Source organism: Equus przewalskii, chromosome 23, assembly GCF_037783145.1.
Source record: "Equus przewalskii isolate Varuska chromosome 23, EquPr2, whole genome shotgun sequence".
Classification (NCBI taxonomy): domain Eukaryota; kingdom Metazoa; phylum Chordata; class Mammalia; order Perissodactyla; family Equidae; genus Equus; species Equus przewalskii.
The window spans coordinates 14,413,722-14,438,263 of NC_091853.1; the positions used below are offsets into that span (position 1 = coordinate 14,413,722).

The following is a 24,542-nucleotide window of genomic DNA, read 5'->3' on the forward strand; positions in this document are numbered from 1 at the left end:
TTGACATATAGTAAATACTTAATGTCTTTGTTAAATGCATGAATAACTATAATTATCTTCTTTCCTTCATTAGTTGTATTATACCAACATTTACTACTCCCTCTTTTCTTCCTTTGTTCATCTTCTCTCTTCTGTAAATTTTCCCTTCCCCCCAGTTTTTATTTTTATGCCATTCCCGTCCTTTTCCAGTCCCATCCCTCCAATTCTTTGTTTCTTATTTAATGCATTCTCCTCTTCTTCTGCTCTTATGGAAATTTTCTGTATTAGCTAGGTTTTGAGGCTGGTTGTGGCAGATTGTGAGGCTAATAGCAGTCTGTCTCACATCAGTTAGAAAGAAGAAATTTGCCCTAGGCTACCAGTTTCACAGAAGTCCATGACTAGAAATTGAGTTAGACTTCCTGATCCTTTGGTGTTTTATCCTAAACTATCCTTTTGTTTCTGTCTGTTTGAATCCTTTAAGTCCATTCTGCACCCTAGAGTATCTTAAAATACAATATAAACTGGCACCAAAACCTCTTTGTGCATAGATGACTAACATCTCAACCCCTAACCCTCTCCCCGCAAAAGCCATATCTGGAGCTTATGGTTGCGAACGGTATAGCTTGTGTCTCTGGCTTATTGCACAACTTATTGAAGAATAAGAGAGTGACCAAGAGACCAAGCCATGGACTCAAAATATATCAGCTCTAGAAAATAATGTCTCAAAGCCTCCATTGTGTCCTATACAAACCTGGTCTGACTTCCAAAGCTCCAAAGTAATATCTGTCATAGATAGTTGACACCCAGAATTGATTTGTAATATAGCCGTTTAGCTGCCTGAAATAATAAAAGGAAATATTTAGAGAAAGGGTAGAAAGAACCAGCCAAGCCTGAGAGTAGATAGCTATAGACTCCCAGGCTGAATGTGTCTATGAAGTGAATGTAGCTAGACGGCAAGAGAGCTACAGGTTTAGACTCATTTTCTCAGAACTGCTGCTTTGTCAGAATGCCTTGTTTTAAGAGTCTGTTTTTGCCTGTATAAGGTAGAAAGGGTCTGACAGGATGAGGACTAAAGCTGCCTTCATCCCGTCTTTACTTCAGTCAAGGCCTCTCAAGGCATTCTGTACAATTTGAGTCTATTTCTGGTGATTTGCATTAGTATCCAATCTTTCCTCTCTCTGCAATGCCAGGATTTCCTTTTGCAGTGGTAAACAGACCTCCACAGATAGGTCAGAATGAGTTTGTTGTAGGTCTTCTGTAAAATGGTGATATGAATAGTACCCAGCTTATAGAATTGTTGTAGTTAATGGATTATGAGAAAGGCATTATGGGAAAAATACACACCATGCATTAGTGCTCAATACATTTAGCCTAAATTCATTTATCATTGTTTTCATAACAGTGGGATGTGGGCTGATTTTTCTGGCATAATTTTAAGACAAATACAATGATTACCATGGCATTAGTGAAATGAAAGTGACTTTGGTTAGAGAATAAGGCATGCTTCAGGTGATGTACCATCCTTCCTTTTCTATCCTTTGTAGACAGGAAGAGCTTTGTATTCATTAGCTAAGCTCCTATCCCAGCTAAGGTGGGCGAACATTTCAGGAATTATTATGGCAATTGGTCTCTAGCAAAATTTACCCTAGAGCCTAACGCTAGCTGTCCTCTCAGTGCTTCTACTTTCTGCCACTTTCTGCTTTTCCACTGCAACTCTTCCCGCCTCTCCGCTTTCTAACTGTAGCTGTTCCTGCCCTTTTCCTCCTTTTAGTTTCTTTCTTAGTTATCCATTCAACTCATTCCCTTCACTTCTAATTCTCAACCTAGCCACTGTTGCCAGGTTCCTGTATGATTGGTTCATTGATTTTCATTTTATCAGATAAAGTAATCATGGTGCATGGTCGGACATGAAATAGAGAAATTTAATATGAATTGTTTCTATGTTTTCTGATTTTTTTCTTTCTCCCAGTTTCGAGTATTTACGGCCCCCTTCCATAAGGTAGGCTTTGCTGATTTCTGGCTGGCCGATCAGCTGAACAGCCTGTCAGTGATACTGATGGACCTGGAATATATGATCTGCTTCTACAGTTTTGAGCTCAAATGGGATGAAAGTGAGGGCCTGTTGCCAAATGATTCAGAAGGTAGGGTATGAATGTGAATCCACACTACTAAACTGCCAATGTAAACCAAGAAATATTGGGAATGATAACTGCAAAATTTAAGATCATGGTGAAAACTCATCCAATAATATTATAAAATTAATTAAATGTACTTGGCACTTTTTTAGCAATCTCTTTATCTGGTATAATTTGGCTCATAAATTGTGTGTTAGGATTTTAGCCATCCATTTGCCAAGAGATTTACAACTTTATACTTAAAGAATTCTAAAACTAAAAAAAAAGTTCTAGTGCATTGGTAGTTATATCACAAATGCTTTATTGCCAACAACTGCCATCGTAGGACTGCTTTACAGTGATCAGAAACACTGATTATTCAGTTAGGTCAAGTGCTTTGAGAAAGACATTATAGATTGTTTTTCAGTTCTTATTAGGGACCTTGTTTTTCTTCTGGCTGTTTTTCCCACTCTTAGTTTATGCCAGGAGTTCAAGTTATTAAGGAATTTTCCCTTAATGACAAAGACCAAATTTAGACAAATTATGTAACATCTGATTAACAGAAGTTGATGAAGTCAGTGCCAACACATTTTCATTGATTGCCAGCAGATCACAACTCTGTTGTAGGTTGATCCCACTATTATACAGTCCCAGAATTTGAAGCAAAATTGATTTACCAACTCCATTCTCTCATTTAAAAATACACGCTCCACTCTTTTTTTTTCTTTTTTCTTTTTGTAAGGAAGATTGGCCCTGAGTAACATCTGGTGCCAGTCTTCCTCTTTTTGCTTGAGGAAAATTGTCACTGAGCTAACATCTATGTCAATCTTCCACTATTTTATGTGGGATGCTGCCACAGCATGGCTTGACGAGCAGTGCTAGGTCCACACCCAAGATCTGAACCTGCAAACCGTGGGCTGTCAAAGCAGAGCACACAAACTTAACCACTGCGCCACCAGGCCAGCCCCTTCACTCTCTTTTTAAAAAGAAAGAGGAGCAAAAGAGCATGAACAACCTATAGTGGATATATTATAGTGGTTTGGAGTTAATGAAATTGACTGGAGTCACCATTGTATTTGTAGGTTTTCCAAATGTTTCAAGTGACAGAGCTAACCAGGGTTTTTTTCCCCTTTGATTAGAATACTGGTGTTCTAATTTTCTTAGAGTTTCACCACGCTTCAAAGAAAAGTGATTCTAGGACAGTCAGAAATCTGAGAGGGCACATTTTCCTACTAGGTCCCCCCTCTGTATTTTACCTTCTCTCTTTGGCTTACCTACCCCTAAAATGTTTGAGAATATAATAGTTGCAAAGAAGCATGATTCTGAAACCCAGGCTCCTTGCTTTTATGGACTTGCTAGTGGTTACCATATGTGACTAAATGATGTGAACAAATTATTTTTTTAAATTGTAACTTTTTCTTCTTTGAAATCTTCACAGAACCAGAAATTTGCCACAAATATTCATATGGTGTGCGGGCCATTGTTCAGTGCATTCCTGCTTGGCTTCGCTTCATCCAGTGCCTGCGCCGATACCGAGACACAAAAAGGGCCTTTCCTCATTTAGTTAATGCTGGCAAATACTCCACAACTTTCTTCACGGTGACGTTTGCAGCCCTTTACAGCACTCATAAAGGTATTCAGTGATTGACTGTGAAGAGATTTTTCAAAACCCGGGTTTTTACTTCTTGAATCTGTTTCTTACTCTGGTTGCTTTTCTATTTTTTCTGCTCTTTTTACCCGCTGAAGTTCCAGTCCCCTCAGTGATACTAGTTTGTTCTTGAACACACTTTTAGTCTCGTTCCAATATTTACTAATAAGTACCATTAAAAAGAATCAAAGTTGTCCAGAATAGCAAGGATTTGTAGTAATGTTTGAAATCCTGAATTATGTTTAATGGGCTCAATCTGTGGACACCTTGGGTTTTCATTTGGTTTTTTTAGACGACTTGTTCACTAATGAGGTTGGGAAATGCTAGGTGAAAAAGATTCCCTCTGGCAATCATGTATGCTTTTAATCGCTTTCCTCCACCAAGTAGTAAGGATTGTTTCCAGCCCATTTAACTGCAAATTGAGTTCTCTGATCTCTCTAGTTTCTTATCTCCATGGCAACTAGTTATTACTTGAGACTGCTCTTCTGTTGAGAGGAGAAAAAAGCTTTTAGGTTCTGAGCCACATGCAGTCACTTCTTTTGAATTTTTAACCTTTTCCCAAGAACTGTCAATCAAGGATTTCCCCTCCTTTTACTAAAAAATGCATTCCTTCTTTGTTTACATCAATATCAGCCCACACCTTACAGGCTGCGCTCTCTCCTCTGTGGTGGTAAAGAAATGTTACTAATTGAAATTATTTTTAAATACTTTGGTAAATTTTTTTCAGTGGTTCTTTTTCTTTAATTGAGATGTTGCATTTTAGGAGCGTTAGCTAATGTTCCAGAACTACTACTTATCTAAAGTGTCTCTGATGGTCTTGAAAGATTAGGATGGTGGTTTTTTTGTGAGGCCTGCGTTTGGTCCAACAGAACACTTTATAACATACTTCCACTTTTGCAGTAGATTCTGAGATTGCCGTAATATTAATAATGCAGCCAATAATTTTACCACTTTGTAGGCACTCTTGTTAAATGATATAATTTAACTAAGTACCTCTGTGAAGGAAACACATCCTCAAAACTCCCATAATTTTAACTCTTGCTGAGGAATGTAGTTATTCAATCCTGGCATGCATCGTGAGTCAGAAGGTTGTTACTAGAGAATTTATAAATGAGGCAGCTGATTTGATACATGACTCAAGAACCCTTTACTTTTCTCCCATTCTGGGTAAAAACAAATACTGTCTTTTGATTGAATATTTTAGGCTGTAACATGTCCTTAACTATAGTGATACCATTCAGTAAGAAGCTGAAAATCTGAATTCCTCAAATCTGCAAGCACTCCACATCCAAACACCTAAAGCCAGAAGCAGCGGTCTGAGTAGTACTGCGGTCATCAGACTTGGTTTTTGCTGATGTACCTCTTCAAAAAATTTGTAAGCTATGTTGTTATTTTCTCAGACATTTTTAAGTTTACATCTGAAATTTTTCATCTTAAGTTTAAATAATTACAAAAAGTGTAGCTTCCAGTGTATTTTAAACATTCACATTTAAGAACAAAACTGCTAAATGTTTGTACTGAATGTATCCAGGTAATCTAAATATAAAAGTATGATACTCATCGTGATTTATATTTTTTAAATGAAGCAATTCTACAATAGTCCAAAATTTTACATCTCTTTCCTACTGAACTTTTTTTAATGTTATATATTTTTATGTTTTAATGACTTTTGTTTGATACCATATATGTAAATTGAAATTAAATTATTAATTTCCTACTACTAGAAGGTGCTAAGAGATTTTTTCTTTGTGTGTTATAATGATCATTACCCTGATTATTATCTATTGTTGATCAAAGTAACAGTACAAATGTATTACAAATTTTAATAGTTTTTACACACAAACGTTTCTTAATGAGTTAAATTTATATTACTTATTACTAATAAGTTAGTAACATAGCTAAGTACACGAGAAAAGTAAGTTTTTTTGTTGCAATGCCACTCAATTTTTTGGACAAATTCTGAGTTTATATGCCCAAAAAATTGCATAGTAGTCTAGCATCAATAATTATTTTTAGGGGCCGGCCCGGTGGCTCAGCGGTTAAGTTCACACATTCCGCTTCGGCAGCCTGGGGTTCACTGGTTGAGATCCCAGGTATGGACCTATGTGCCACTTGTCAAGCCATGCTGTGGCAGGCATCCCACATATAAAAAATAGAGGAAGATTGGCACAGATGTTAGCTCAGGGCCACTCTCCCTCAGCAAAAAGAGGAGGATTGGCGGCATATGTTGGCTCAGGGCTAATCTTCCTAAAAAAAAAAAAAACTTTTAGTGATCTATAAAATTTTCTTTGTTGAAAGCAAAGAGTTGAAAATAAACTGAATAAAGTAAAGAATTGAACATATACTGAATGAAAAAAGGATTTGTTAACTAGAAACTGGAGTCATTCACTTTCTCTGTTTCTAGACAGTATACCAAAAAGCTTGAGTAGAACCAATCTATGATACTTAATTTTAGAGGCTCCTTATTTAGCCCACCATTCTCAAAAAACAATTAGGAAAGTAAAAATATTGTTGATTTAAATAGGCATTTGCCAGTGCAGTATTTTTTGATGACATGCTTTTATCTTATCTTTAAGTGTATTTTTGAAAAATATCTTGGAATCACAGATTACTCTCATCCAGTTTATAGGGAATATTTGCTACATACCCTAATTGGATAACTGGTTAGCCAAATCAGAAAAAAATTTGGCTTAAATTAATATATTTATATATACCCCTGTGTAAATACCTCACTTCTTAATTCTAATTCTGACTTAGGTGGATAGGTGAGTATATAGACAGACAGAGGAAGCATGCATTCAATAAGTATTATTGAGACTATTCTGTGTATCAGGTTGTACTAGATAATAAAAATAGAGCAACAAGCAAAACACAATTCTTGCCCTCAAGAATTTATAATCTAGTAGAGGACAAAGACAAGTAAATTGGCATTAGTTGCTTACACAACAATGTGAGTATACTTAAAACTTCTGAACTGTACACTTAGAAATTAATATGGTAAATTTTATGCTATGTGTTTTTTACCACACACACACAAAAAAGACATTAAAACAGAGGGTAAAGAGAGAAGCGGGTACCAGAACAGCCTACACCACAAGTCACTAACTCAGCCTCTAGGCCTCATGATGGGAAGTGTGGAGAAGACTTCCCAGAGGTGATAGTTAAACCATACCCTGTTGTCTGTATTAAATTAGGAGGATTCCAGTTATCCCATTATATCTTTTGTTCAAGGCCATGTAATTTGTGAGTGTTGGAAGGGTTACTCTTCCCAATTCTGTCCTCTTCAGCTTAGGGCTCCCCCCCCCCCCCCCGCCCCCAGACAAAACCACACCTATGAAGCTGAGATAATAGTATCTATTGTGTTTACTTTATAGATTTCTTGTAAGGATTAAATAAGGTAGTGCACATGAAATCGCCTTATAAACTCTTAACTTGCTACACAAATGGAATTTATTATTAAATGAAATATAATTCTCTTTGCTGTTTAGAGCTAGTATGTATGTGTCCTCCTTTATGGGAAAGTCTTTTTAAGAGAAACCCTTATGATTACCTTGGCTGGGTGGGTTGTAGGAGCTAGTATCAATTAGGGATGTGTTTGGCTTTTTGTTCAAGTAACACAGCTGTTTACTCACTGAACTTGATTCACGTGCCCACAGTCAAATTTTTTTAAAAACAAGCATACTTTTAGAGGGACCATTGGTTATATATCTTAATCATATCCCTAAATTTTTTTTTTAAAAAAAACCCACTTTTCGTAGTTGCTACGTATTAAATTTTTATATCACTAAATTTTTTTTACCAAAAAGCCTAAAACAGAGGGAAAAAATTAGAAAGAAAACTCAGAGGAGCCATTGACAGAAAATTGCACATTGAGCAATGATTAGAAGTAGAATTTGATTCCTATTGTTTTCTTGGACAATATGTAAGAGAAAAAAGCATCAGAAAACATAGACTTTAGAAGTAATCATTGAGCCAAAAGAATAAATTCTATATGGTTAATGGAGTAGATCTTTTTCTATTGAATGCTTATGTGCTATTGCAAAGATGAATTTAATTGGGGGGGGGGGGGACAGTGTAGAAGAGGGTGAGGTAGCCTTGTTCAGACTCAAGAGATCTGAATCTTTTCAGAGACATAGCATACAAGAGTTACCATAGTAACAGCATTATTGGGGGCATTTTCAAGATTGTTCCAAAGGTTATGTCTTATGTTATACTGCATGATTTGTAAAAATGGAGGTGCAAGAGTCAATTCTTTTCCTAGAGTCATTTTTTAAAGGTGAGGGAGGGGGTTTAGGCAGCTCATTTTAGGGAGGCTCTGTGATAATATTGCAGCCAGCCCTCACTTGTAGTAAAAAGGAAAACACATTTTAAACGTTTCAGTGTATTTCATTTTCCATCATTGAGGTTTTAGAAACAAAAGAATTTTGTTAGCAGCCAATTTCTGTATTTTAAGAATTCGCATTTCATTGCAAGGCTAAACTTGAAGCCAATTCCTACAAGTTTTTTGTTGGAATTAGTATTGGAGGAGACAGAAGAGTATTTTAAATGGTTTTTGTGTGTCCTTGAGGTTTCTTGGCTTTGGCAAGGAAAAGCCTGTGGGAGGTACAATAATAGAAAAAGCCATTGTGGTGGTATTTCTAACCCCTTGTTGGGGAGAGAGCACTTCATTAGATTTTCTGTTTTTCATTTATGGTTTCTAACATCCTAAAATATTGATGAATTCTTTTGGACTTAGCTCTTTGCTATTCTCTGAATGTATAGGAGAAAAAGATTTCTTTTAAAAATACTTTATATTTTACTTTAGACTTTTGTGTTAGTATTTGCTAACAAGCATTTGCTACTAGGCTTTTAAAAATACTTGGGAAAAAAGAGAGAGATTCTCTGCTCACTTAAAAGCTGAGTTCATTTGTGTTTGTTTGTTTGGTTGTTTTCCAGCGCCCAGAGCCCTTCTTGTTGAACGTTCTCTAAGGGCTGCTGTGCCCCTAGTGAGGATTCCTCAGCAGTAGTTCAGCGCCTTTAGTGCAAAGAGCCATTTCATTGTTTTGAGTGAGCACACACGGTCCCGAAGTGCTTCCTCTCTGGGCTATGGCCAGTTTGCTACCCTGTTTCTACCCTGAAGAATAGGCTGCTATGCCAGAATTTCCAAATTTTAGTCTTGTTATACTGTATAGTATAATAGAAACACTTAGTTGTTGTTTTTTTTAATTCCCTAGGGAAATTTTGGCTCGTTAACTTTTTTTTAAGACATGCAGACAATTTTTTAAAACAACTTATTTGGATAAATGCTTTCATTTATGGCTTACTATTGAAAGTAGTTCAGATCTTTAACTCTTTTGAAATTTGATATATTCTACTTTAATTTCTCTAGCCTAACTAATGCAGACAAAAAAGTAGATTATTTTAGAATTCATCACTTATCAATATTGGTTTAAATCCTGCTGATGTTATAGAGTCAAATGTCTGAGATATTGTTTGCTTCTGATTATTGACTTGACTTTAGCAAATATTTCCTGAGTAGCTTTTATCTATTCGGCATTGTGCTAATTTTAAATGGTGTTGAATCATATGCACCTTGGACACGTTAACTGATTACACTAGTACCCACTCCATAAGAAGGAAATATGTGCAGAATTCTTTAGGGAGAAATGAGAGAACAGGGCAGAGATAGACCAGAAGTGTTACTCTAATGGGTCTCTCAACACACACAAAAAAAATCAAGAAAGGAACTAAGGGTTCCTTACTGACAAAAAGATTTATATTTTTTCCATCAGCTTTTATCCTGCTGAAAGTGATTAGAGACTGTTTAAACTTTTTATTTTTAATGAAATCTCAAAGAAGACTGATACTGCAACTGATGAGATGGTTCCTAGATGAAGTATTTGAATAGATGTTTCAGAAGTACTGGCTTTGATCCTTTTGGTAAAATTTGGGATAATACACATTTTACTCTACTTCTAAAAATATTCAATTTGAAAGAAAAAGTATCAAATGAAGGTTTCTATAAAAAGGCATCACAGTCTTGGACTGTTTCACTCTGAAATTAAGAATTGTTTCAGATGGCTTTTTTTAGATCTGATATGTTATACTAGTGTAGAATATTGGCAGGTTGTGGGAAATGCTGGAAGAAGTTTTGGCATTCCCTCTCTTTCTCTCTATGCATGCCACCTATTATATATACTCTGACTCCCTTCTTTTTAGATCTGTTAATTAACCAAAATATGGAATATATATTATTTCTTATATTTCTAGATGACATTTTTGTGATCTATCTTTCTTTTTTTACTCAACTCTAATTACTGTATCCTGTTATTATAGCTGCTTAAATATGTACTCCAATTATTTCTATTTTTAAAGGTTTATAATTTTAGGTTGTGTTTATGACTTAATTTTTTACGGTTCAATTAAGAAAAAAGTTCCTGGGGCCGGCCCCGTGACCGAGCAGTTAACTTCACACGCTCCGCTTCTGTGGCCCCAGGCTTGGCCAGTTCAGATCCTGGGTATGGACGTGGCACCGCTCATGAAGCCATGCGTCCCACATAGTACAACCACAAGGACCTACAACTAGAATATACAACTATGTACTGGGGGGCTTTGGGGAGAAGAAGAAGAAAAGAAAAAAAAAAGATTGGCAACAGATGTTAGCTCAGGTGCCAATCTTAAGAAAAGAAAAGAAAAAAGTTCCTAACTGTATGTGTATAGTACCTGAAACTTTCTTAAAAGTTGCATAAAATAAGCACTTGAGACATTGTCAACAATTGATAAGATCTTTGTATTTCTTTGTAAAGTGATTGTGGTTGATAGCATTCCATTTAGTTAAATAAATGAAATTGTATCTTTTGCGGGAGAGAAGGCAGAAACATGTAATTTTGTCCATTCCAGGATAGTTGTTATTTAGTTATATTGTTAAAGGAGTGGGAAAAGAGAGAAATCAATCTTTAATAATCACTGAAGAGATCATTTTGCTATTGAGGAGCGAGTGAATGAGGATCTATATGAATAGTAGTAAATTGAAATAAATACAATTTAATAATTGAATTACCTTCTTGATTACAGCTATCACATCTATTTTATTCAACTGACGTTTGTAAAACACTCACAGTGTGTCAGAGACTGTGCTAGATGCTAGGTGTACATAGATGAACATGACATACCGTGTCTTTAAGACATCCTGTTGGAGCTCACGGTTTTTACTAAGGAAGAATAACAAATAACAAGAGAACACGAAAAATGTAATAGTACTGTATTATGTGTATCGTGTAGGGTACTGAGGTGGTTTGAAAGAGGGAGTGGTTAATTCAATGAGAGTTTTGATGAAGAGCCAAGTTTTTGTTTTTTATTGAGTTCATAATAGTTTACATCATTGTGAAATTTCAGTTGCACATTACTTCTTGTCCATCACCATGTACGTGCTCCCCTTCACCCCCTGTACCCACCCCCCACACCCCTTCCGCTGGTAACCACTAAACTGTTCTCTGTGTCCATGTGTTTATCTTCTACGTATGAGTGAAATCATACAGTGTTTGTCTTTCTCAGTCTGGCTTATTTCGCTTAACATAATACCCTCCGAGCTAAGTTTTTTTTTAATTAACCTTTTTATTTTGAGATAATTGTCAGTTCACTTGTTGTTGTTAGAAATAATACAGAGAAATCCCATATACCCTTCACACAGTTTCTCCAGTGGTAAATTACAGAAATATAGTACAATATCACAACTAGAATATTGACATTGATGCAGTCAAGATACAGAACATTTCCATCATCTCTTGTTGCCTTTTTATATCACACTCTCTTCCTACTAGCCCCACTTTCTCCCTAACCCCTGGCAACCACTGATATGTTCTCCATGTTATAATTTTCCCATTTAAAGAGTGTTATATAAGTGGGATCATACAGTTCTGTAACCTTTTGAGATCTAGTTTTTCACTCAGCATAATTGTCTCAAGATTGATCCAGGTTGTTGCATAAATCAATAGTTTGTTCATTTTTGTTGTTAAGTAGTGTTCCACAGTATGAATATACCATAGTCTAACCGTTCACCCACCGAGTGACGTTTGTATTGTTTCCGCTTTCAGGCTGTTATGAACATAGCTGCTATAAACATTCATGTACAGGTTTTTGGTGAATATAGATTGTCGTTTCTCTGGCTTAAATGCTCAAGAATGCAATTGCTGGGTAGTATAGTAGCTGCATGTTTTTTTGACAAACTGCCAAAGTATTTTTAGAATAACTGTACCATTTTACATTCTCATCAGCAGTGTATGAGTGATCCGGTTTCTCCACATCCTCACCAGCATTTGATGCTGTCACTATTTTTTATTTTAGCTGTTCTGATAGGTGTGTAGTAATGTCTCATTGTGATTTTAATCTTTTGGACATCATTTCATATGCTTTTTTGCCATCTGTGTATTCTCTTCAGTGAAATGTCTGTTTGTGTCTTTTGCCCATTTTCTAATTGGATTGTTTTTTATTGAGTTTTTAGAGTTATTTATATATTTTAGATACTAGCCCTTTGTTAGATAATATTTGCTAATATTTTATCCCATTCTTCAGCTTGTCTTTTTTTTTTTAATGATTACTGGGCTTGATTTTTTAACACAGTTTTAGATTTATAGAACAATTGAGCAGATAGAGTTCCATATACCCACCTCACCCTCATCCAACCCCACTCTCACACACAGTTTCCCCTCTTATTAACATCTTGTGTTAGTTTGGTACATTTGTTACAATTAATGAACCAATATTGATAGATTATTATTAACTGTAGTCCACAGTTTCCTTTGTGCTATACAGGTCTGTAGGTTTTGACAAAAACATAATGACCTGTATCCACCATTACAGTTTCATACAGAATACCTAAAAATCCCCTGTGCTTCACCTCTTCATCCCTCTACTTCCTCACCCTAAGAAACCACTGATCTTTTTACTAAGTCTATAGATAGGCTTTTTCCAACATATCACATAGTTGGAACCAGATAGTATGCAGCCTTTTCAGACTGACTTTTTTCACTTAGCAATAGGCATTTAAGCTTCTTCCAATGTCTTTTCATGGCTTGATAGCACACTTCTTTTTGTTACTGAATAATATTCCATTGTATGGATGTACCAGTTTATTTCTCCATTCACCTGCTGAAGCACATCTTAGTTACTTCTAATTTTTGACAATTGTGAATAAAGCTCCCAAAAACATCCATGTGCTGGTTTTTGTAGGGTCCTAACTTTTCAACTCAACTCAGCCTGGGAGTATGATTGCTGGATCATATGGTAAGACTATCTTTAGATTTGTAAGAAAGTGCCAAACTGCCTTCCAAAGTGGCTGTACCATATTGCATTCCTACCAGCAACGAATGAAAGTTCTCATTGCTCTGCATCCTTGTTTGCATTTGACGTTTTCAGTTTTTTGGATTTTAGCCACTCTAATAGGTGTGTAGAGTCATCTCATTGCTTTTTTAACTTGCACTTCCCTAATGACTTACGATGTTGAGTATCTTGTCATATACTTATTTGCCATCTGCGTATCTTCTTTGGTAAGGTGTCTCTTCAGACCTCTTGTCCATTTTCTAATTGGGTTATTTGTTTTATTATTGTTGTCTTAAGAGTTCTTTGTATATTTTTGGACACAAGTTATTAGATAATATTTGCAAATATTTTCCCAGAGTCTGCAGCTTTTCTTTTCATCCTCCTAACATGGCCTTTCACAAAGCAGAAGTTTTTAATTTTGGTGAAATCCAGCTTACTGCTTTTTCCTCTTATAAGTCATGCTTTTGGTTTCAAATCTAAGAACTCTTTGCCTAGCCCTAGATCCTGAAAGTTTTCTGTGTCTTTTTTCTAAGAGTTTTATGTCTTACGCTTAAATTTGTGATGTATTTTGAGTTAATTTTTGTATAAGGCGTGAGACAGGTTGAGGTTCATTTTTTTTTTGCCATCGGATGGCCAATTGCTCCAGCATCTTTTGCTGAAAGGGCTGTCTTTCCTCTCTTAAATTGCTTTTGTGCTTTGGCAGAAATCAGTTGAGCTCATTGGTATGGTCTGTTTCTGGGCTCTTTCTATTCGTTTGCATTGATCTATGAATCTATCCCTCTTCCAGTACCACACAATCTTAATTACTCTAGCTACATAGTAAGTCTTAGAATTGGGTAGATTGATTCTTCCTAGTTTATTCTTTTTTTTTGAGGAAGATCAGCTCTCAGCTAACATCTGCTACCAATCCTCCTGTTTTTGCTGAGGAAGACTGGCCCTGAGCTAACATCCATGCCCATCTTCCTCCACTTTATATGTGGGACATCTGCCACAGCATGGCTTGCCAAGTGGTGCCATGTCCGCACACGGGATCCGAACCAGTGAACCCCAGGCTGCCTGAAGCAGAACGTGCGCACTTAACCACTGTGCCACTGGGCCGGCCCCTACTTTATTCTTTTTCAAGACTGTTTTAGCTATTCTAGTTCCTTTGCTTTTCTGTATAAATTTTTGAATAATCTTGTCTATATCTACAAAAAGTCTTGCTGTAGTTTTGGTAAGAATTGTGTTAAACCTGTTTATCAATGTGGGGAGAATTGACATCTTTACTATGTTGTGTCTTCCAGTCCATAAACACGTTAACATTTATTTAGATTTTGTGCATGTGTGTGTGAGGAAGACTGTCCCTGAGCTAACATCTGTGCCAGTCTTCCTCTATTTTTTATGTGGGACACCACCACAGCATGGCTTGATGAGCAGTGTGTAGGTCCACAGCCAGGAACCGAACCCATGAACCCTAGGCTGCCGAAGTGAAGTGCGCTGAACTTAACCACCAGGCCAGCTCCTATTTAGATCTTCCTTCATTTCTTTCATTAGCATTTTGTATTTTTCAGTGTACAAGTCTTTTACATATTTTTTTGAGTGATCATGAATGATGATATTGTATTTTTAAATTTTGGTATCCATGTGTTCATTAGTAGTATATAGAAATACAATTGACTTTTGTACATTTATCTTCTATCTTGTGACCATGCTGAACTCATTCATTCTAAGTCAGAGTTTTTTGTATATTCCTTGGGATTATCTACATAGACAATCATGTCATCTACAGATAGGGACAGTTTTATTTCTTCCTTTCCAATCTCTGTGCCATTACTTCTCTGTATTTTCTTTCTTTGCCTTATTGCTCTGGCTCAAGCTTCCAGTATTGTGTTGAGTAAGAGTGGTGAGAGCAGGTATCCTTGCCTTGTTTCCAGTCTTGGGGAGAAAGCGTTCAGTTTTTCACCATTAAGTATAATAAATAAAACTTGCTCAGCTAATGCTGTAGGTCTTTTGTTGAAGCTTTATCAAGTTTACAAAGTTCCCTCTATTCCTGTTTTTCTCGGAGTTTATTTTGTCATGGTTGGGTGTTAAATTTTTTTCAAATGCTTTTTCTGGATCATTTGATATGATCCTGTGATTTTTCTTCTAAACTTTAGCTCATTAATATGGTAAATTATATTATCAATTTTTGAATAATGAACCAGCCTTGCATCTCTGGAATAAACCCCACTTGGTCATGGTATATAATTCTTTTTATATATTGCTAAATTCTATTTCCTAGTATCTTGTTAAGGATTTTTGTGTCTGTATTCATGAGGGATATTGGTCTGTACTTTCCCTTTTTTTTTTTTTTTAACTGTGTTTGGTTTTGGTATAGGTGTAAAACTAACTTCATAAAATGAATTGAGAAGTTTTCTCTCTTCTAATTTACAGAAGAGTTCTTTAAAAGTTTGGTGGAATTCTCCAGTGAAACCATCTGGGCCTGGAAATTTATTTTTGAGTAGTTTTTGAGTTACAAATTCAATTTCCTTAACAGTTATAGGACTCTTCAAATTATTTCAAACTGAGTGAGTTGTGATAGTCTATGTTTTTTGAGGAATTTGGTCCATTTTATCTGTTGTCTAAATTTATGGGTGTAGAGTTTTCTATAGTAATCTTTTATTATCCTTTTGATGTCTTCAAGGTCAGTAGTGATATTCCCTGTTTCATTCCTAATATTGGTAGTTTGTGTCTTCTCTCTTTTCTTTGTCAGTTGTACTAGGTTTGTTGATTTTATTGATCTTTTCGAAGAACCAGCTCTTTGTTTCATTGATTTTTAAAAATTTTTCTTTTCAATTTTATTGATTTCTGTTCTTATCTTTATTATTTCCTTCCTCCTGCTTGCTTTGGATTTATTTTGCTGTCCTTTCTCTAGATTCTTAAGGGGGGAGTTTAGATTATTGATTGGAGACTTTTTCTCTTTTCTGATTTATGCAATTGTGTGTATAATATATGTATAATACTGTGCATTTCCCTCTCAGCACTGCTTTAGCTGTGTCCCACAAACTTTGATGTGTTGTATTTTCATTTTCATTTAGTTCAATGTATTTTTAAATTTCCCTCAGACTTTCTCTTTGATCCATGAAGTATTTAGTAGTATGTTGTTTAGTTTCCAAGTGTTTAGAGATTTTTCTGTGCCCCATCAATGTATATGTTCACTGGGCACTTGAAAAGAATGTGCTATTGTCGGATGGAGTGTTTATTACATCCTCTTGGTTGATGATGTTGTTAAGTTCTATATCCTTGCTTATTTTTTATTTGTTCTATCAGTTGTTGAGGAGGAGAGTTGAAATCTCCAACCATAATTGTGAATTTGTCTATTTCTCCTTTCAATTTTATCAGTTTTTGCTTCACATATTTTACTACACTGTTGTATGATGTATACACTATTAGGATTGCTACATATTCTTGGTAGATTGACTTTTTTATCATTATATAATGCCTCTCTCTGTCTTCAGTAATTTTCTTTGCTCTGAAATCTACTTTATTTGATAGTAATATAGCCACCCTGCTTTCTTTTGATTAATGTTTATATGATATTTTTCCATCCTTTTACTCTCAAGCTACCAATAAATTATATTTGAAAGGAGTTTCTTATAGACAGAATGTAGTTGGATCGTAGTTTTTAATCCCTTCTGCCAGTCTCTTTTAACTGGTATATTTAGACCATTGACATGTAATGTAATTAGTGGTGTGTTAGAACTTAAGTATACCATTTTCTTTTTTGGTTTTCTACTCTCTCTGCTTTTTATTTCTGTTTTTAGTTGAACATTTTTAAAGTTCCATTTTGATTTGTCTATAGCATTTTTGAGTGTCTCTCTTTGTGTAGCTTCTTTAGTGGTGGTTCTAAGTATTACCTTATATATGCATAACTTATCACAGTGTCCTAGAGTCACCATTTTACCAGTTTGAGTGACTTATAGAACCTTACTTCCCTTTACATCTCTTTACCCTCTCACATTTATAAGATATTTCTTGGCTGCTTTCCTGATTTTTTTACTTTGTCTTCAGTTTTTGGAAGTTTAATAATAATGTGTTTTGGCATGGATTTCTTTGAGTTTATTCTCTTTATGCTTTGCTCAACTTCTTGCATCTGTAGGTTTATGTCTCTTATCAAATTTGGGGGAGTTTTCATCTATTTTTTCTTCAAGTACTTTTTCAGCTTCCCCCTTTTCTCTCCTTCTGGACTCTGATGACACAAATGTTAGGTCATTTCTTATGGTCCCATAGGTCCCTGAATCTCTGTGCATGTTTTTAAAATCTATTTTTTCTCTATTGTTCAGATTGGGTAATTTCTATTGTCCTGTTTTCAGTTTGCTGATTCTTTCCTCTGTCTCATCTATTCTGCGACAACAATTTGCTGAAATTTTTATTTCAGTTATTGTATTTTTCAATTCTAATATATCCATTTGGTTTTTCTTTATATCTTCTATTTCTTTTCTGAGACTTTTTATTTCTTTGCTGAGGCTTTCTGATTTTTCATTGTTTTGAGCATTTTATGATTGTCCATTAAAGCATTTTTATCATGACTGCTTTAAAATCTTGTCAAATAATTCCACATCTCTGTCATCTCAGTTTTGGCATCTGTTGGTTGTCTTTTTTTCAGTTAGTTTGAGATCTTCTTGGTTCTTAGTATGACTAGTAATTTTCTGTTGAAACCTGGACATTTTGGGTATTATGTTATGAGACTTTGGAGATATACACAGATACACAACCCTTTAATTATCCTTTGGATTCAGAACATTTCCTGCTTTTGTATGGTATCACTAGCTGCCAACTAACAGCTTTGACATAATCACCTTCTTTGTCACAAATATGAGTACAATTTGTGTGGTTATTTGGGTATTGTATTTTATCCATTTTTATTAAAATGGGTGAGAGTTATAAAAGATAGTACACACCATTATTAAAAATAAATGTCTCAAATTTAATACAATTAAAACAAAGATGGAAATCATTTGGCATGCAGAAAGCAGCAACTTTTAAGCATAAGTGCAACCCTCATTGAATTTGAAGAGGTTAGCCATGTTCTGTTGTAAAGGGTAAAAGCAAAGAATGTCTGTAAAATCTTGGGAATAATGTCATTAAAAGATTGTCCCTAAAAGGTAAGGAAGATATAATAAGGAGGTTTCTTTTCTTTTTTTTTTTTTTAGCTCTCAGGAAATAAAATCCTCACATAAAGTGTATATCTGTTACTTGACTTTTTCTTTCTTTCTTTCTTTCTTTTTGATGAGGAGGATTGGCCCTGAGCTAATATCTGTTACCAGTTTTCCCTTTTGCTTGAGGAAGATTGTTGCTGAGCCAACATCTGTACCAGTTTTCTTCCATTTTGTATGTGGGATGCCGCCACAGCATGGCCTGATGAGCAGTGTGTAGGTCCATGCCCAGGATCGAAAGCAGTGAACCCCAGGCTGCCGAAGCAGAGTGCATGACTTTAACCACTATGCCACTAGGCTGGCCCCTTATTTGACTTTCTCGTGTTCACCTTTATACAGGTTTTCAGGGACAGGTTGTATGTGTAGACTACCCAGAAACCATATCACCTCCCCCAAATTCAATTTGGCAAATTATTAATTGAGTTCCTGCTACACGCAGTGTAGTGCATAGGCCCTGGAAAAATGCAGACTTGGGATCTCTCCCTAAGATGCATTACAATTTGATAGACGACTAGATATACAATTCACTCTACTGTAAAGTTAAATTCTTTTTAAAATGCTGGATAGGGTACAGTCTTACAGGAGAGAGAAAAGAAGTATGTATATATACATTGTAAAAGAATATGAACACAGGGGCTGGCCTGGTGCTGGAGTGGTTAAGTTCATGCTCTCCATTTCTGCAGCCCAGAGTTTTGCTGGTTCGAATCCTGGGCTTGGACACAGCACTTCTCATCAAGCCATGCCGAGGCAGCGTCCCACATAGCACAGCCAGAGGCACTCACAACTAGACTATACAACTATGTACTGGGGGGCTTTGGGGAGAAGAAGAAAAAAACAGAAAGAAGGAAAGAAAAAAGAAGGTTGGTAACAGATGTTAGCTCAGGTGCCAATCTTTAAAAAAGAAAAAGAATATAAGCACAAACAAAATGTTTTATGAAAAGAATCTCATAGGAAGGAGAGATTACCTTCTTTCTAAACTTAGATGTATTATTTTGTCCTTTGCTAACTTTTATTTTTAAATTTTTATGCATCTCAGAAATGTTAACTTGAAAGGGGGTTTTTATAACTCTCATTGCTTTTCTCAAGCCCCTAATTCAGTCCTTCCCTCTTTACTTTTCCAGACCACTTTGTCTCCTGCTACCTTGAGAAAATTGAACCTATCAGGAATCATTTTCCTTCAGCTACCTTCTGCCTACATACTTGACTTAATCCAAACCCATTCTCACCATATTTTTCCCAGTCTTGGGTAACAAGATTTCCCTCCTAATGTACTCTGACCTCATTTCCTCCTTTCTCTTTCAAGATCTTGCTCTGGCAATCACCCCTTTTCTTTCCTAAATATTTAATCTCTTTGTCATTACTAGCTCCTTCCTTCCAGCCTCTATACATGCTCAAGAGTCTCTCACCCTAAGAAGACTTCCCTCATCTCATTAAGCCATCTGGTCTGGTCTCTTTCCCTTTCTCATTCCTGCATCTCAAAGCAGTAGTCTGCCTATCCTCACTGTCTGTATTCCTATAGCCACAATAACTCTATATAATATTTAAACATATTTACAAACCTTGAACTGTATACAAATACAGGATTAGGATTTATATTTTGAAAAGGATAACAGAAGCTATGTAACATTTGGGAGGGCTCTTCTCTCTGGATCTTTGGTGTAAAGGAATACAGGGAGCATAAACTCAACCAAGTTTAGTCAGATGCAGATGGCAAACTTCTATTTCTGATCGTATCCTTGCCCTTTTCACAGAAGGGGCTTGTATTTATTTTGATAGTTTCAAAATGATTTCATTGTCTACATATATATGACTCCCAAATCTGTATCTCAAACTTCTTATTTTTATTTCCAGTTGTTTCGTGGGCGTTTTCCGTCTTAATGTCTCATAGGTACCTCCAAGTCTACATGTTCAAAACTAAACTAATTTTTTCCCTTAAGCTTGCTTCAGGCGCCATGTTTACTATCTCAGTTCATGGCACTATCCCACCCATTCACCCAGATTAAAAACTAGGAGTCATCCTTGACTCTGCTGTTTATTTGTATTTCCACAGTTTGCTAATTCCTGCCAATTTTAGTTCCTAAATATTTCTCAGTTTTTTGCCTGACCTCTCTATACCGCTACTTCCTCTCAGTTCTAGTCCTCATCATTTCTCACTGGGCTCCTACAGCAGCCTTTTCATTAGTACAGTGCTTTCAAACTTGTCTCGCCTATCATCTTTAGTGCTGCACTATTCAGTAATGTAGCTGCTAGCTGCATGTAGCTGTTGGGCACTCGAAAAGTGCCTAGTCTAAACTGAGATGTGCTGTAAGTTTAAAATACAAATTGGATTTTGAAGACTTAGTGTGAAAAAAAAGAGTGTAAAAGATATCATTAATAATTTTATATTGATTATGCATTAAAATATCATTTTAGATAGGTTAAATAAAATATATTATTAAAATTAATTTTACCTGTTTCTTTTTACCTTTTAAAATATGATTACTAGAAAATGTAATATTACTTATGTAACTCTTCCTCCAGCTTTTTGTGTGGGTGACTCCTTCTCATTATTCAGGCCCCAACTTAGAGACCTTCTCTGCCTGAATACTGTCTAAAGGAATTCTGCCAGTCTCAGTCATATCACTCTGTTCTGTTTTCTTTATGGCGCTTTTCACTGTCTGAAATCATCTTGTTTATTTGTATATCTGGTAATTATCTACCCCCACTAAGTAGTAAGGTTCATTGGGGCAGGAAATTTGCCATTAATGAATAAGGTTCACTACTGTGTGCCTGGTACCTAGAATAATATCTGGCATATAGTAGGTGCTCATTTATTGAATGAATGAATGGATGGTTTCTCTGTTTGACATGACTCTCTCTGCCTCATAAACCTGTTTAACTCGTAATCAAGTCCCTTCATGACTCAGCTCAAGTAGCACCTCCTCCACGAGGCCTTTCCTGGCTCTTCCCCCTTCTGAAAGCCTGGATTATTGATTCCTCCTCTATGCACAGGTCTACCATTGCCCTTACACGCTGTTTTGGTTTACTTTATATCTCTCCTCTTTTACACTTAGCCCCTAATAGTTCTTCAGTACGTCCCCATTCTCTAAAATAGACCTGGTTACCCAGTAGACGTTCAGCGTATGTTTGTTGAATATAGAAGTAAGCAAATTTTTCTTTGGAGTTAATCTTAAGCATTATAACTATATAATAAATAATGCAGCTTATAGTAGACACTCAGTCAACATTTGTCGAATGAATGAGTGAATTCCTGTGTACTGTTTTTCTTTTTTCATTATTATTATTTTATTGAGGTCATAATGGTTTATAACATTGTGAAATTTCAGGTGTACATTGTTACTTATCAGTTTCTGTATAGACTGTACTGTGCTCACCACCAGCAGTCTAGTTTCTATCCATCACCATATATATGTGCCACTTTACCCTTTTGCTCACTCCCCAACTCCCTTCCCCTCTGGTAACCACTGATCTGTTCTTTTTATTATAAAAACAATGTAGCAATATTATAAAGGCTTGTTTAAATCATTTATAAAATCACCACCCTAATAGTAACTATTTTCCTCAGTCCATTTTCTTCCTGTCTTTTTCCTTTTTTGAGATATAATTGACATACATTATATTAATTTCAGGCATACAACCTAATCATTTGTTTGTATATATTGAGAAATGATCCCCACAATAAGCCTAGTTAGCATCCATCACCATGCATAGTAACAGGATTTTTTTTCTTTTGATGAGAACTTTTAAGATTTACTCTCTTAGCAACTTTCAAATATGCGGTACAGTGTTATTAACTATAGTCACCATGCTGTATGTTACATCTCCATGATTGATTTATTTTATGACAGGAAGTTCATACCTTTTGACTCCCTTCACTCGTTTTGCCTTTTCCTCCACCCTCTGCTTCTGGCAACTACCAGTCTGTTCTCTGAATCTATGAGCATGGTTTGTTTTGTTTTGTTTTAGTTTCTGTTTATAAATGAGATCATATGGTGTTTGTCTTTCTCTGATTTATTTCACTTAGCATAATGCTCTCAAGGTCCATCAGTGTTGTTGCAAATGATAAGATTTCACTCTTTTTTATGGCTGAATAATATTCCATTGAATATATATATATAAATCTCTCATTTTATTTATCTGTTCGTCCATTGATGGGCACTTCGGTTGTTTCCATATCTTGCCTATTATGGCTAAATAATCTTGGCTAAATAATGCTGCAGTGAATATGCGGGTGCATATGTCTTTTCAAGTTAGTGTTTTCGTTATCTTCAAATAAATACTCAGAAGTGGAATTGCTGGATCATATGGTAGATCTTTTTTAAAATATTTTGAGGAACCTCCATATTGTTTTCTATAATGGGTGTACCAATTTACGTTCTCACCAACAGTATACAAGGGTTCCCTTTTTGCCACATCCCCATCAACACTGGTTACTTCTTTTCTTTTTGGTAGTAGCCTTTCTAACAGGTGTGAGGTCATATCTCATTGTGGTTTTGATTTGCATTTTCCTGATAATTAGTGACGTTGAGCATGTTTTGATGTACTTGTTGGCCATCTCTGTGTCTTCTTTGGAACGATATCTACTCAGATCCTCTGCCCATTTTTTAATCGGATAGTTTGGTATTTGTGATTGAATTGTATGAGTTCTTTTTGTATTTTGCATATTAACTCCTTATCAGATAAACGACTTGCAAATATTTTCTCCCATTCAGTAGGTTGTCTTTTCATTTTGTTGATGGTTTCCTTTGCTGTGCAGAAGCTTTTTAGTTTGATGTAGTCCCATTTGTTTATTTTTGCTTTTGTTGCCTTGACTTTGGGTGTCAAATCCAAAAATTCATCACCAAGACCAATTTCAGGGAGCTTACCGCTCATGTTTTCTTCTAGAAGTTTTACGGTTTCAGGTCTTACATTCAAATCTTTAATCCATTTTGAGTTAATTTTTGTGGATGGTGTAAAATAGTGGTCCAGTTTCATTCTTTTGCATGTTGCTGTCCAGTTTTCCCAACACCACTTATTGAAGAGACTGTCTTTAGCCTATTGTATATTCTTGCTCCTTTATTGTAAATTAATTGACCATATATGTGTCAGTTTATTTCTGGGCTCTCTGTTACGTTCCATTGATCTGTGTGTCTGTTTTCATGCCAGTACCATATGTTTTGATTACTATAGCTTTGTAATATAATTTGAAATCAGGAAGCATGATGCCTCCAGCCTTGTTCTTCTTTCTGAAGATTCCTTTGGCTATTCAGGGTCTTTTGTGGTTCTATACAAATTTTGTAATTGTTTGTTCTAATTCTGTGAAAAATGCCATTGAAATTTTAATAGAGACTGCATTGAATCTGTAGATTGCTTTGGGTAGTATAGACATTTAACAATATTAATTCTTCCAATCCATGAGCATGGAATATCTTTCCACTTATTTGTGTCTTCTTTCTTTCATCAATGTCTTATAGGCTTCAGTGTACAGGTCTTTCACCTCCTTGGTTAAATTTATTCTTGGATATTTTATTCCTTTTAATGTAATTATAAATGGGACTGTTCTCTTAATTTCTTTTTTTGATAGTTCGTTATTAGCATATAGAAATGCAACAGATTTCTGTATATTGATTTTTATATCCTGCAACTCTACTAAATCCATTTATTAGTTCTAACAGTTTTTTGGTGGAGTCTTTAGGGTTTTCTATATATAGTATGTCTTCTGCAAATGACACTTTGAATTCTTCCTTTCCAATTTGGATGCTTTTTATTTCTTTTTCTTGCCTAATTGCTCTGGCTAGGACTTCTGATACGCTGTTGAATAAAAGTGGTAAGAGTGGGTCTCCTTGTCTTGTTCCTGATCTTAGTAGAAAAGCTTTCAGCTTTTCATGGTTGAGTAGGATGTTAGCTATGGGCTTGTCATATATGGCCTGTATTATGTTGAGATTTGTTCCCACTATACCCACTTTGTTGAGAGTTTTTGTCATAAATGGATGGTAAGTTTGGTCACACGCTTTTTCTGCATCTGTTGACATCATCATATGATTTTTATCCTTTATTTTATTATGTGGTGTATCATGTTTGATTTGTTCATGTTAAACCATCCTTGCATCCCTGGAATAAATCCCACTTGATCGTGTTGTATCATTTTAATGTATTGTTGAATTCAGTTTGCTAATATTTTGTTGAGAATTTTTGCTTCTTTTTTCCTGTCTTTTTCTTTTCTTTTTAATTATGCAAGTAAAACTTAGATACGTATCACTGTAAAAGTGAAATTCAAATAATGCAGAAATACGTAAAGTTAAAAGTGAGTCCCCTTAATAATCTTACTTCCCTCGTCAAAGATAGCCACCT

The 24,542-nt window shown here is 35.5% G+C and overlaps 1 protein-coding gene across 1 annotated transcript in view; it reads left to right on the forward strand.

Annotated features, from left to right (window-relative positions):
• XPR1 (xenotropic and polytropic retrovirus receptor 1) overlaps positions 1-24,542 on the forward strand; it is a 205,483-nt gene that overhangs the window by 158,347 nt on the left and 22,594 nt on the right. The window contains exons 10-11 of the mRNA XM_070591733.1: positions 1,949-2,120; positions 3,532-3,726. Of these exons, the coding sequence (XP_070447834.1) occupies positions 1,949-2,120; positions 3,532-3,726 (367 nt within the window). The remainder of the gene's footprint in view (positions 1-1,948; positions 2,121-3,531; positions 3,727-24,542) is intronic.